We start from the raw sequence: 12567 nt of genomic DNA on the forward strand, positions 1-12567 counted from the left end.
ATTTAGCAGCAGTCGATAAAAATTTCTTGGTGATTAGAAGCAAAGAATGTTAGGTAGCTTTTTAATATGACCTACAGTTACACATTGAAAATCGAGGTTTGGAGATTTCTGTGAACATTGTAGCATTAGAATATATCCCAAACAAATCCAATCTAACAACAAACAATAAATTTTAACAAAAAAATTTTAATCCAAAAATATTTATTAACAAAAACAAACAAAATTCATTTTCCAAACACAGAAAAGTCTGCATACTTTGTAAAAAGAATGTATTTCACTTAAAACGAAATAAAAAGGCAACAGAATTAATACTTGGTGGGTCCACCACGACTTTCTAGAACAGCATTTAATCTATTTTGCATGGAATTTACCAATACTTTTGTGTAATTATTCGAAATTAAATTCCACTCTTCAAGTAAAGCATTTTTGAGGTCCTGTTTATTTTTAATTGTCCTTTTCCTAATGCGACGATCCAATTCATCCCATAAATTCTCTACGGGGTTCAAATCCGGTGACTGGGGTGGAGAATGAAGTTGATGGGGCACATTATATAGTAGCCATTCTTTGACAACACCAGCGGTATGTTTTGGGTCGTTATCTTGCTGAAAGTACCAACCCGCCGTAAGTCCCAGTTTACTCGCGGATTGCTTCAAATTATGTTTGAGAATGTCCAAATATACTATGCGATCCATATTAATATCAATAAATGTTAAATTACCCACCCCAGCCGCTGACATGCAGCCCCAAACCATTATGGAGCCACCACCGTGCTTCACCGTAGGAAGCAAGTTTTTGGGCAATAATGCTTCATTATTTCGACGCCATACTTTTTGTTTGCCATCATAGCCAAACAAGTTGAACTTGCTTTCGTTACTAAATAAAACATTAGCCCAAAAATCTTCGTATGCATCAATATATTTCATAGAAAATTCGACTCGTTTCTCCATATTTATTTTGCTGATGAATGGCTTCTTTCGAGGCACACGGTTATGGATTCCATTGCTTCTCAATAAATGTCTCACCGTTTCTGGATGCACTGAAGCAATATCCTGATTTTTCAGGGTTTTTGCAATTTCTATTGCTGTTATTCTTGGATTTTCTTGCACGTCTAACAAAATTTTTCGCTTAGCACGAGGAGTCAGTTTAGGTGGGCGACCACTTCTTGGTTTGTTTTCTACACTATTATTGTGATTATATTTCCGAATAATTGTTTGAATGCTTGATTTTGGATGTCCGACTTTTTTTAGCTCACGTACTTTAACACAGATTTCTTTACCCATTTTGGTTAGATTAACACAGCTACAATATTAATATCGAAGAACTAAACTTCTTTCTAACTAAGGGTATCTAGTAAAGACGCCTGAAGTGATTGGTAGCACTGTTTGAGTACAGAGTTGCATTTTGTGTACTCCACTACAAAGTCGGATGCAGACTTTTCTGTGTTTGGAAAATGAATTTTGTTTGTTTTTGTTCATAAATATTGTTGGGTTAAAATTTTTTTGTTAAAGTTTATTGTTTGTTGTTAGATTGGATTTGTTTGGAATATATTCTAATGCTACAATGTTCACAGAAATCTCCAAACCTCGCTTTTCAATGGGGTATGTAGACTTTACTGTGTAACTGTATATATTTGAATTTTTCCAAATCATCCAAAATTATATACATATGTCTGTCTGTCTGGTGTCTGTAAAACTTTGTTGAATCCCTTCAACTAAATACAAATCCTCTATAGAAAACGCTTCATTACCAGGCGCACAGGAAGATGGCATATGCAAATGTAAATTTGTGAATTTATATATGTATGTACATACATTTGCGCATATGTAAATATATGCTGTGTGTATGTGTGCTCACCAGCCACAGCTTACGATAAAACGGTAAAACTTCTCAAGAAATCCAGCGCACATTCATTGGCACAGTATTGTACATATACATACACATATTTACGTACATATATTGATGCATACATATGTACGAAGCCGCGGGCACTCGACTTGACAAAAATTCAAGATTAATCATTAATTGTCGAGAAAATTGGCATATGGGCGGCTCGTTTTATGAATGAAAGTACTTGCTCTTAGAACTATGAGCTCGAATTTATCAATGAATTTTTTGACGATGAGTTTTTGTTGCACAGTACAATAGTTGAAACTGTTCGGCGCCGCCGCGACTATTCAGCGCTATGGCAACTAGAATGATGGCCGCTACGTCTGCGTCTATGACTGCATTTTGTTCTTGTAGTCGCTGCATAGAATTTTAGCTTTGAACGACATACGCATTTTGAGGAATAAAGTGAGTGCCCTGTGTATATTATTTATTTAAAAAAAATTGACTTAAAGAGTAAATCTTATAAGCTAATTGTAAATAAAGCGATAGCATGTATATGGAGTTATTTCGTATTGTGTCTTAAATTCTGTGGTATAGGTTGGTTATTTTAAGGAATTTGGTTATTAAAGATATTGAATCGGAGGTTGGGGAAGATAGATGCGTCATTGGGTTTGAGTTGCTGAAGGCAATGAAGAAGGATATGGGGTATGGTACATGTTACGTCCGGGTTGCACGTGCACGTAGTTGGGTTGGTGTTAGTCATGAAGTGTCCATGTGTAGTCTTTGTATGCCCTAGCCCTAGCCTATTATTTTTTATAAAGTCCGTTATGTGGGTTTTTGTGTGGTTTACCTGTTGGTACCAGTCATTGGTTGAGGTCCATGTGTGGTTCTGTTTGTGGTCAAAATGTTTTTTTATATGTTTTTTAATGTCGGTTAAGTTGAAATTATCTGTCATTAGCGTTGGTGTTTGATGTGCTTGTTTTGCGGTGTAGTCAGCGAATTCATTTCCGGTAATGTTGGCGTGTCCCGGCACCCAAATTAGTTTGATTTTAGGGTATTTCGCTATCATAATGTTTCTTATGGTGGTTGGGTAGTGATCATAGTTGTATATGCTTGTTATTGAGTTGATGGTCGAGAGGGAATCAGAACATATTGCGAAGTTTTTGTTTTTGCTCTTTATTGTGTTTATAGCTTCACATATGGCTATAATTTCTGCAGAGTATGTTGAGCTATAGCTTGGTAGGTTTGACATTTTTATAACTTCGTTTTGTGAGGTTATGCTGTATGTAGTATTGTTGTCGGTCTTAGATCCGTCTGTGTAGATGAAGGTATAGTTGTGGTATTTCTCTTTAATTTCGTAGAACTTTGTTTGATACTGGATTGGGTTCTTGTTGTTTTTGTTTAAGTTACTTAGGGTAGTATTAATTGCTTTAGGGTTTAGTATCCAGGAAGGTGAGTTGTGGATGGTATTTTTTGGATGTTTTATAGGTAGATTGAGTTTGGCATATTTTCTTTTTTTGTAGTTTTAGGCGATGTTGTGGAGCGGGTTGTGTTTTGATGCAAAAATTGTTTTAAATAACCTTGCCGTGGTCAAGTCTCTCTGATTTTCTACCGATCGTATATTGGCTTCGAAGAGGGTGTTAGCAAATGGAGTGGTGCGCAGTGCCTCCAGGGCAGTTCTTATAGCTGAATTAAGTATTGTTTTGATTTTTTCAACTGTGAGTTTGAGGCGAACCCGTACAAAAAAAATGCCGTAATTTATTTTCGGAATGAGTAGCGTTTTGACCAATGTGAGTAAAGTTTGGGTATCACAATTAAACTTTGGAGTGGCCAGGCACTTTATGACATTAAGTTGTGTTATCAGTGCTGTGCTCATTAAATCTATGTGAGAGTTCCACATGTATCTTTTGTTGAATATGACGCCTAGTACTATTAATTCATTGCTTGGCTCGAGGTTTATTTCCTGCGATAAGATTGTGCATTTGCAATTGTGTTTACGACAAATGTGGATGTATTTGCTTTTTGTTTGAGATAGTCTTGTTCCTGAATGCTTGCACCAGTCTAGTATGTCCCTGAAAATACTCCTCATGTCTATTACTGGATTTTTTCCTTTTTTTTCTTTAATTATTATATGGAAGTCGTCCGCGTATGCGCAGAAATCGAATTCTTTGTGACGAGATATGATGGAGCTTAGATTGTTGTAGGCGATGAGAAAATGATGACGGATATGGATGAGCCCTGGGGGGTTCCATTGGCCATGGGCCGGATATCGGATAATTGGTTTTTGACGCGTACCGCAAATTTACGATGGGTCATGAAGTTTATGACGTATTTCGTAATTTTGGGGCCGAGTTTCCACGTTTTGAGCTGCTCCACTATAGTGTGTATGCCGATTCTGTCGTAGGCCTTTTCGAAATCGAGGGATATGAGGGTTAGATGACTTTTTGAAGAGAGTCTAGTTGACGCTAAATAATCTAAGAAAAGTAGGGCATCTGCTGTTGATTTTCCTCTCATAAAACCAGTTTGACGGTTATTGAGTAGCTTGTGTTTTGTTACAAGCCACCAAAGCCGATTTGCGATTATTTTGTCTAGAACTTTAGCAAGACAGAGGTTAAGTGATATCGGTCTATACGAATTTGCAAGGGTTTTCTGTGTTTTGGGTTTCGGAAGCGGTATAACTAAATTATATTTGAAGCTTTGTGGAATGTAATTTTGAAAAACGGAGTTATAGAATCTTAACAGACGTTGTTTAAATGACTTTGAAGAGTTTTTGATCATTGGATACGATATTCTATCTATGCCTGGTGTTTTCTCTTTCAATTTACTGAGTGCTGATGTTAATTCTATGTAGTTTATATCTTGCTCTATAATTATCGACTCCTTGGAAGGAATCCAGTCGACTGGGGTGTTTATTGTTGTTCTCTTTCTGGTTTGAAAATCGATAGGGAAGTTGAGATCTGACCCGTTTTCGCTTCAGAATGTAGCGATTTCATTGGCGATGTCTTTGGGATTTGTATACATCTGGCTTGGATTTTTGTGCGATTGTAGGCAGTGAATACCATGAGATAATTTGTATCCGCAGAATCGTCTAATGTTTGTCCAGATGGTTTTTGTGGGTGTATTGGGATTTATGTCTTCTGTCAATTTCTGTATCGATAACTGTTTGGTTGTCTTTATTTCGCGTTTTAATTTGGAATTTACTTTCTTGTAGTTAAGGAGATTTTCCTGAGTCATATTTCTTCTAAATATGTTGAATAGTCTATTTTTTTTTTTGCTCTTAAGTTAGTAAGGTGGCTATTCCACCAAGGGACAGTTTTCAATTTGTTATGGGGTTTTGTTTGAGGGATTGATTCGTTAGCTGATTGTAGTAAAATTTTTTTTAGGTTGGAGGCTTCGGAATTAATGTTATGGCTAATAGGTCTGATTGACTCGTAGTGAGTACATTTTCTTTCGAATAGTGCACAATTTGCAAGATTGACTTGGAATTTGGGCTTGAAGAGTGTTTGCGAGTGATTTCTTGTTGGAAATAAGGAAATAATAATCGGAAAGTGGTCGCTTCCATTTAAGTCGTCTAGGATCTTCCATTCCGCATGTGCGGCGAAATTGGGAGAGCAGAAAGTCAAGTCGAGGTGAGTGAGCGTGTTATGTGTGGAAAGGTGAGTGGGAGATTTGTCATTTAAAAGTATTATATATAGTTGGCTTGGTTGATGAAGTTTGCTAGTATGTTACCCTTTCGGTTATTTTTGTGTGAGCCCCAGTCTTGGTGCCTGCTGTTAAAATCCCCTGTAATAATGTGTGAGTCCTGTGTTTGGTTCAATACGTTTTCTAAGCTGTGTGTCTGAAAGTTGGAGGAGGGCGGAATGTATGCCGATGTAATTCTGAATTTTCTTAAAGAATAAATTTCTAATGTTACGTTGTCGAAATCTTTGCTTGTTGATACCATTTGGTGTTGGATGGATTTATGTACTAGAAGGGCTGCTCCACCATATGGCAGATTTGAGTTGTAGGAATACAGTGAAAAATTGTTGGGGATAGGAATATTTTGGAAGTTTGAGGGTAAGTGGGTTTCTTGTATAGATATAATTTGTGGTTTGTATGTTTTTAATAGTAGTAATAATTCATTGTAGTTGTTTATATAACCGTTCATATTCCATTGCAGTATTTGAAACGTCATATCAAGTGGAGTTATAGTGTAAATATTGTCTAAATATTTTCTTGTGGTTGCGTTTGCTTATTTATAAATTACTATGTATAGATTATTGTGCTTATGTGTGTGTGTTTATGTGAGTGTGTTCGTGTATGGATAATTGGTGTATGTATACTCTATTTGTTGTTTAGTCGGTTGCCATTGATTCGGAAGATTCTGAATCGCCGTTGTTTAAAGTAGCTGGGCTTGTGCTGCGCTTGGCTCTTTTTGTTGTTTTGTTTATCTTTTTTATTTGCTTTTTGGTTCTGTTGGATATATTTTTTGGCAAGATTGTGATTTTGTTTTCTTTCACAATTTTTTGTATGGTATTTTCCGGCGTAATGGTGCTGTTGAGTAAGACGTCTGAGTAGTCGGTTTGTTCTCTTTGCGTGGAGGCCGATGAATGTGGTGGAGGCGAATTATGTGGTAAGTTTGATGAGTGTGATGGATTATTGTTGGTGTTATTGGAGCTGGTTGCTTGCGTTTTGTCAATTTTTGGTGTTCTGGTTGTTACTGGTGTGTGAGTTGTGGGTTGTGTTGGAAGTGATGTTGGTATAATTGCTACCTTCTTTACGTATGATGTGTTTTGTGGGTGACGGTCTTCGTATGTAGTGATTGCTTTTCGTCTATCCACTTTTTCTAGTGTTATGATGGCTTGTATTTCCCTTTCTTTTATGAATATTGGACATATTTTATTCAAAGCATTGTGGTTTGTGTTGTTAATTCCTTGCTGGATGCAACTGCTGCAGGCAGTGGGGTTAGTGCACTTCTCGTTTAGTTCAGGGTGGGTGTGGGAGGCTTTTGCACAGTTTACGCATACTTGAGTATTATTGCATACTCTTTGTGAGTGTCCGTATCTTAAGCATTTGGTGCATCGGAGGGCAAGTGGGATGTATGGTCTTAGTTTTACTTTGTCGTAGCCGATAAGTAGGTCGTCTGGCAGTGTAGGGTGGTCGAACGTGATGATTAGTAAACCGGTTTCGATTAAACTTTGGTCCATTTTTTTCATTATTTTTCTTACTTCACTTACATTTTGGTGTTTCAGTTCTTCTTTGATTATTTCCTCTGGCATCCCTTTCAATTCCCTTGAGAAAATAACACCTTTTGTGGTGTTTAGGGTGTTATGTTCTGTGACTTCCACTTTTATGGTGGGTGTGAATGATGTGAGAGTAATTAGTTTTGTTGCTTGTGCATGAGTTTTCGTTTTTATTAAAATATTTCTACTTTTTATTTTTTTACACAATTCTACCTCTCCACAGCACACTGAGTCGATAACCCTTTTTATTAGGAAGGGGACACTTTTACTAGCGTTTCTGTGTTTTCGATTCTTGATATAACTAGGTATTTTGGTGCGTTAGTATTATTTTTCAGTGTTTTGTTTTTGTTCGTTGTGAAAACGAGTTGGTTGTTTGCTTTTCCTCGATCCGGTGGATCGTCCATTTTTCTACTTTGTTTCTGTTATCACTTGTGTAATTGTTATTTTCCTTTGTTCCTTGTTTAGTTTTTAGTTTTTGATAGTGCAGCTGCACGTTTATTTAGGTTTGTGTTATTGTTGTTTGTTTGTTTGACAATATGGTATGCTGCTGTTCGTTCTATTGTTTTGTGGGTTTTTAGCTGTTTGTGGTCGCCGATTTGATATGCTGTTATTGTTTTGTTTGTTTGTTCTTTTGTTTTGTGGGTTTTACCAGTTTATAGTCTTTGATAGTTATTCACTGAATATATATGCGCACTCAGATAAATCACAACCGTTCGCGTTGACTGATAGTCGGAGACTGTATGTGTATATTAATAAGCATTGTTTTGCTTGAATTCAATTCACATATTTATATTTGCATATGCCATCTTCCTGTGTGCCTGGTAATGAAGCGTTTTGTATACAGAATTTTTTGATTTGATCAATTGAACGTACATAGATATAGCTAGGGATCAAGTGTGCATATACACACATGCACATACGTCGATGCATATGCAGAAGAAGTTGTTTTAGCATTTGCAGGAATTCGATCATTCGAATATTTACTCCCTAATTATTGCATGAATATGATAAGGCGATGCTCGTGAGGTAGGTCATTTTGCTTCCGTGCATACATATGCGTACAACACTATATTTAATAAAGATGCAATTGAACTTAGTTGTCCCATATGTATGTATGTATATGAAAATACGTTTCTTTGAAGTTTTCCTTTATTTATTTTAAAGTTTTATATTATCTAGAAAATGCATACATACAAATGTATGTATGTATATTATTATTCCCTGTAATAAAATGTAAATTGAAAAAAATTTGGTTTGCCAAAGGAACAAATAAATGCATATTCAAATGTAAATACATATGTCGATATACCAAAACACTTGTATTCAATCATTTTTTTTCATCACCTTTGTTTGAAAATACAAATTGAATAAATTTCCGTTTATCAAGGGAACATAAAAATGCACAAGCAAATGCCTTGCAAAATGCCGTCGGCATTCGTCAATTTGATTTCATACAGAAACCAAAAATTGAGCAGAGCCAATGTACTTGTACATAATTCACTGTAATCAGCTCTGTTAAGAACTTCCCCGCTGTCGAGTTGAGCGAGGTGAAATAGTGTTCGCGGTTTCACTTCATTTTTGGCAATTCACACTATTCGTAGCTCGTGAGAATTCTCTATATTTAACGTTATCTGTATTATATATATGCCTACGGCATACAAGCTATTCTCTTTCTCCGCTTTGTGCGTTGCTTCGTAGTCGTTAGTAAAACAGAAGTACCGATAGCTGGACGATCAGCTACAATACCATTAAATCACTATAAATCTATAAATGCAAAACGTACACATTTTCCTGTAGTTTTTGCATATGCCAGTACCATACACAAATCTCATGGCGGTATATAATCTGGAATAGTCTATGAATACGATAAAAACCAGTCACAATCGCTAGTGTACCTATGTCGCACTGTCACGTGTTACTTCCATTGCGCTGGATCATTTATAATTACACGCAATGATGCTTTGAGATTCTACCATGGCCGGAGACCATCAACAAAAATGATATCATTGCAAGCAGAATTTCGAAGACTGTCGATGAATTGTTTGGAAACTCTTGATCAACAAATGCTTCTATGTATTTATACAACAAAGAGAAGGATTGTCGATATCCTCTTTTAATTGTCAAAGACTACGTGCTCATGCTACTGACGTATTGAATCCACTTATGGAAAAATGCAATGTGCTAGACGAGGAAATCAGTTTACCGAATTTTAACTGCATCATCCAGTGTAAAAGAAGTGATGTGCGAACCGGAGGAGTCGCTATCTACCACCACAACAAAAATGATACCGTGAACGTCCTCACACCACACTTACGATTTACCGCTGTACAGTCAACATCAAATGCAGCTATAGCAGAAGATGTCGGTGATATTTGTATTTCTGTATGCCGTGCGATAAATGGACAAAACGTAGTTATTGTGGAAGTCTACATACATATGTAACTCCGAATTCACATATCAACGACATTATCGCATTTTTACATGGTTTGTTATTAAGATACACTTGTGATGGTGGTAAACTTCTTGCTCAACGTGACGATCTGAAACCTCTCATATAAACTGGAGATTTCAATGTAAATTTTGCATCGGACACTTCCGTAAAATTAATAGAATTTTTAGAACATCAACTGAATTTACAAATGATTAATGGCCGCTATATTTCAACAACAAAATCAGAAACAATGCAGTATTTTCTCGCTATGTCGACACAATCGAATCAAGAACATATACAGTTTGTCAAGAATATCTTTGCATAGCGAAGCAAAATTTAAAATTTTAGCTTTGGTCGAGAATTCCAACAGCAAATAAAAAAGCAAACAAAAAATTTATACACACGTTCCATTACTGTACTTGTCTAAGACTATTAGGCGCCAACAATTATTAAATAAGAACACACATTACAAAAACAACAAAAAAAGATGTTTACTATATTTAAAAAGTGTCAAAAAATTCTTTGCATAACTGATGAAAACAACAAAAAATTCAGTTATTTTCCGCAAATATTTGGGTTTTCAAATGGTATGGAATGTGAAAGGGGTAAGAAATTATTTAGTTATAAAGTGATTGTCTTCAGTGCTTCAAGTGATCTCAGATTTGAATAAAAAAATTCCAGGAAAACGAATTTCAAAAAATATTATTCAGTTAGTGTATTTCAATCCCTACAAAGGCAAGTCAGCCAGAGAAATCGCCGATATGTTCTCCCTCAAAATTAGAACTGTATATAATATCATAAACCGTGCTGAAAATGAAGGAAGACTCGAGTTGAAAGGATCTACAGGTAGACCAAAAAAAGTGGCGCAGCGAATTCAAAGTAAAATTATTAAAACTATTTATAATAGCCCGCAAAGCAGTACAAGAGGATTAGCTCTTCAAGCGGAAAAATACTACGGGTTAAGAGTTTCTCATGAAAATGTTCGAAAAGTGTTGCAAATACACAAATGTTCTGCAAGAGTGGCTAGGAAAATACCTCTGCTATCAGCACAACACGTTGATAAAAGATTGCGGTTTGCCACCGAGCACATATCGCTACCCACAGTAAGTACACTGATGACGTTATTTTCTCAGATGAGACGAAAATGATGCTCTACTACCATGATTGACCCCAGAGAGTTTGGCGTAAGCCTCTCACAGCACTACAAAACAAAAATATTATCCCTACCGTAAAGATTGGAAAACTGTCAGTAATGGTTTGGGGTTGTATATCAACAATGGGAGTGGGTGAAATCAAAATTTTGGACGAAATAATGACCAAGGAAGTATATCTTGATATTTAAAAAAACGAATTGACTTCCAGTATTAGAAAATTCGGCTTTGTTGACACGGAAAACTGGAACAAATTTAAATACAAATACTATCAAGATAATGATCCCAAACATACATCTTATTTATGCAGGTCCTGGTTACTCTACAATTGCACCAAAGTTATTGATACTCCCGCCCAAAGTCCCGACATTAACCCTATCGAAAATTTGTGGGTTAATTTAAAAAGAAAGGTAGGAAAAAGATCGGCAACAAGTACAACTGAATTAATAAGATTCATCAGAGAAGAATGGGGAAAAATACCATTAGAAAATGATATTTCGAAACTAATTAAATCAATGCGAAGCCGTCTTCAAGCGGTAATTGATGCCCAATGCGGACATACAAAACATTAACCCCAAAATACTGTATTTTTTGTTATTTTCATCAGTTATGGAAAGATTTTTTGACACTTTTTAAATAGAGTAAACATCTGTTTTTTGTTGTTGCTTAATAACTGTTGGAATTCTCGTTCAAAGCTAAAATTTTAAATTTTTCTTCTCTTTGGAAAGATATTCTTGACAAACTGTATATCCTATTTCAGTTACCACAAACCGATTGTATCCACTGCTGCTATTGGCACCATCACTACAAAATGTACAGGCTATTGAAGCACCGAGTAATGTACAAATTTCAGAAATAAATGAATTATCCACTATTATTGTATGTAATTTTATAAAAAATCATTTCAATCCTCATTAAAATATTTAAATTTTATCCAGAAATTAAGAAGTTTCACTTCAAATATGCGCACATAGTGCGGCTGGCCTTTTTTTTTTTTTGTTTTTTTTTTTTTTAATTTTATTTTTTTTTAACGTTTTTGTTTTGTGTTCATCTATATTTCCAATTCTACATCCTCTTTTCATATCAAATAATAATAGATTTTTTCTTATCACACAAACTTTAATGTTTCAATTTTTCATTTTCAGGCACTTAAATTTTTTTTCATATTTTTTGGTTTTTTTTAATTTTTTTAACCGTTTTGTTCATAGATATTTCCAATTCTAAGTCCCCTTTTCATAACAAATACTAAAGATTTTTTCTTATTTAGTTAGTTTTTCAAATTGTAATTCGCAGACATTTAATTTTTTTTTTTATTTGTTCAAAGATATTTCAAATTCCAAATCCTCTTTTCATATCAAATGCTAATCGATTTTTTTCTTTTCGCACAAACCTTAGTTTTTCACTTTCTCAATTGTACACATTTAATTTTTTTTCGCAAATACATTTCCTTTTGTCACAAATCGCTCAACCGGTCGAATATTTAATCGTCACTTACACGCGTCTAATACATTTAGGACTAGAACTATATTCATATTTCGGTATGCAAGCACTCAGTCTAAGTAATCTCAAGAGCACGGCTAAGTACTTAACTTACGACTATACACGAAAGCGTGCGAACTGCGCGATAGCTGTGAATGCGAGCCGGTTGCAGTGAAGCGCGCAAAACGTGTCGTATTAAAATAGAAATAATTACTAATCATCTACAATATCCGAAACGTCAGTATATATACTCGGGCATACACATTTACATATGTACATACAGTCAATGTCAAAAGAAAGTGTACAAACGTGAAATGTAATAATAAGGGCTTTCTTTATACGTTTGCTGGGTAATTTTAAAAAACATTTTATATTTTTTTTAAATGATATTTCATACCATAAGAATTTATGGAAAAACAAAATTCTTACAACAAAAAAAGTTGTCAACTAAAAATCG

The 12567-nt window shown here is 35.2% G+C and overlaps 1 protein-coding gene across 4 annotated transcripts in view; it reads right to left on the reverse strand.

Moving 5' to 3' along the window:
- Window positions 1–12305, reverse strand: part of LOC129247296 (beta-1,4-glucuronyltransferase 1) — a 34565-nt gene extending 22260 nt beyond the window's left edge. The window contains exon 1 of one of the 4 annotated variants that reach the window (XM_054886367.1): window positions 12022–12305. Coding sequence is in view for 1 of the 4 variants with exons in the window: in XM_054886366.1 (XP_054742341.1) it covers window positions 7044–7085 (42 nt within the window). In the remaining 3 variants the exon portion in view is untranslated. Of the gene's footprint in view, window positions 1–7043; window positions 7101–11402; window positions 11583–12021 lie in introns of those variants that run through there. The other 3 variants (XM_054886369.1, XM_054886368.1, XM_054886366.1) reach the window with 3 other exon arrangements.
- Window positions 12306–12567: the final 262 nt, after the last annotated feature.

The sequence above is a fragment of the Anastrepha obliqua genome, chromosome 5, assembly GCF_027943255.1.
Source record: "Anastrepha obliqua isolate idAnaObli1 chromosome 5, idAnaObli1_1.0, whole genome shotgun sequence".
Taxonomy (NCBI): Eukaryota; Metazoa; Arthropoda; class Insecta; order Diptera; family Tephritidae; genus Anastrepha; species Anastrepha obliqua.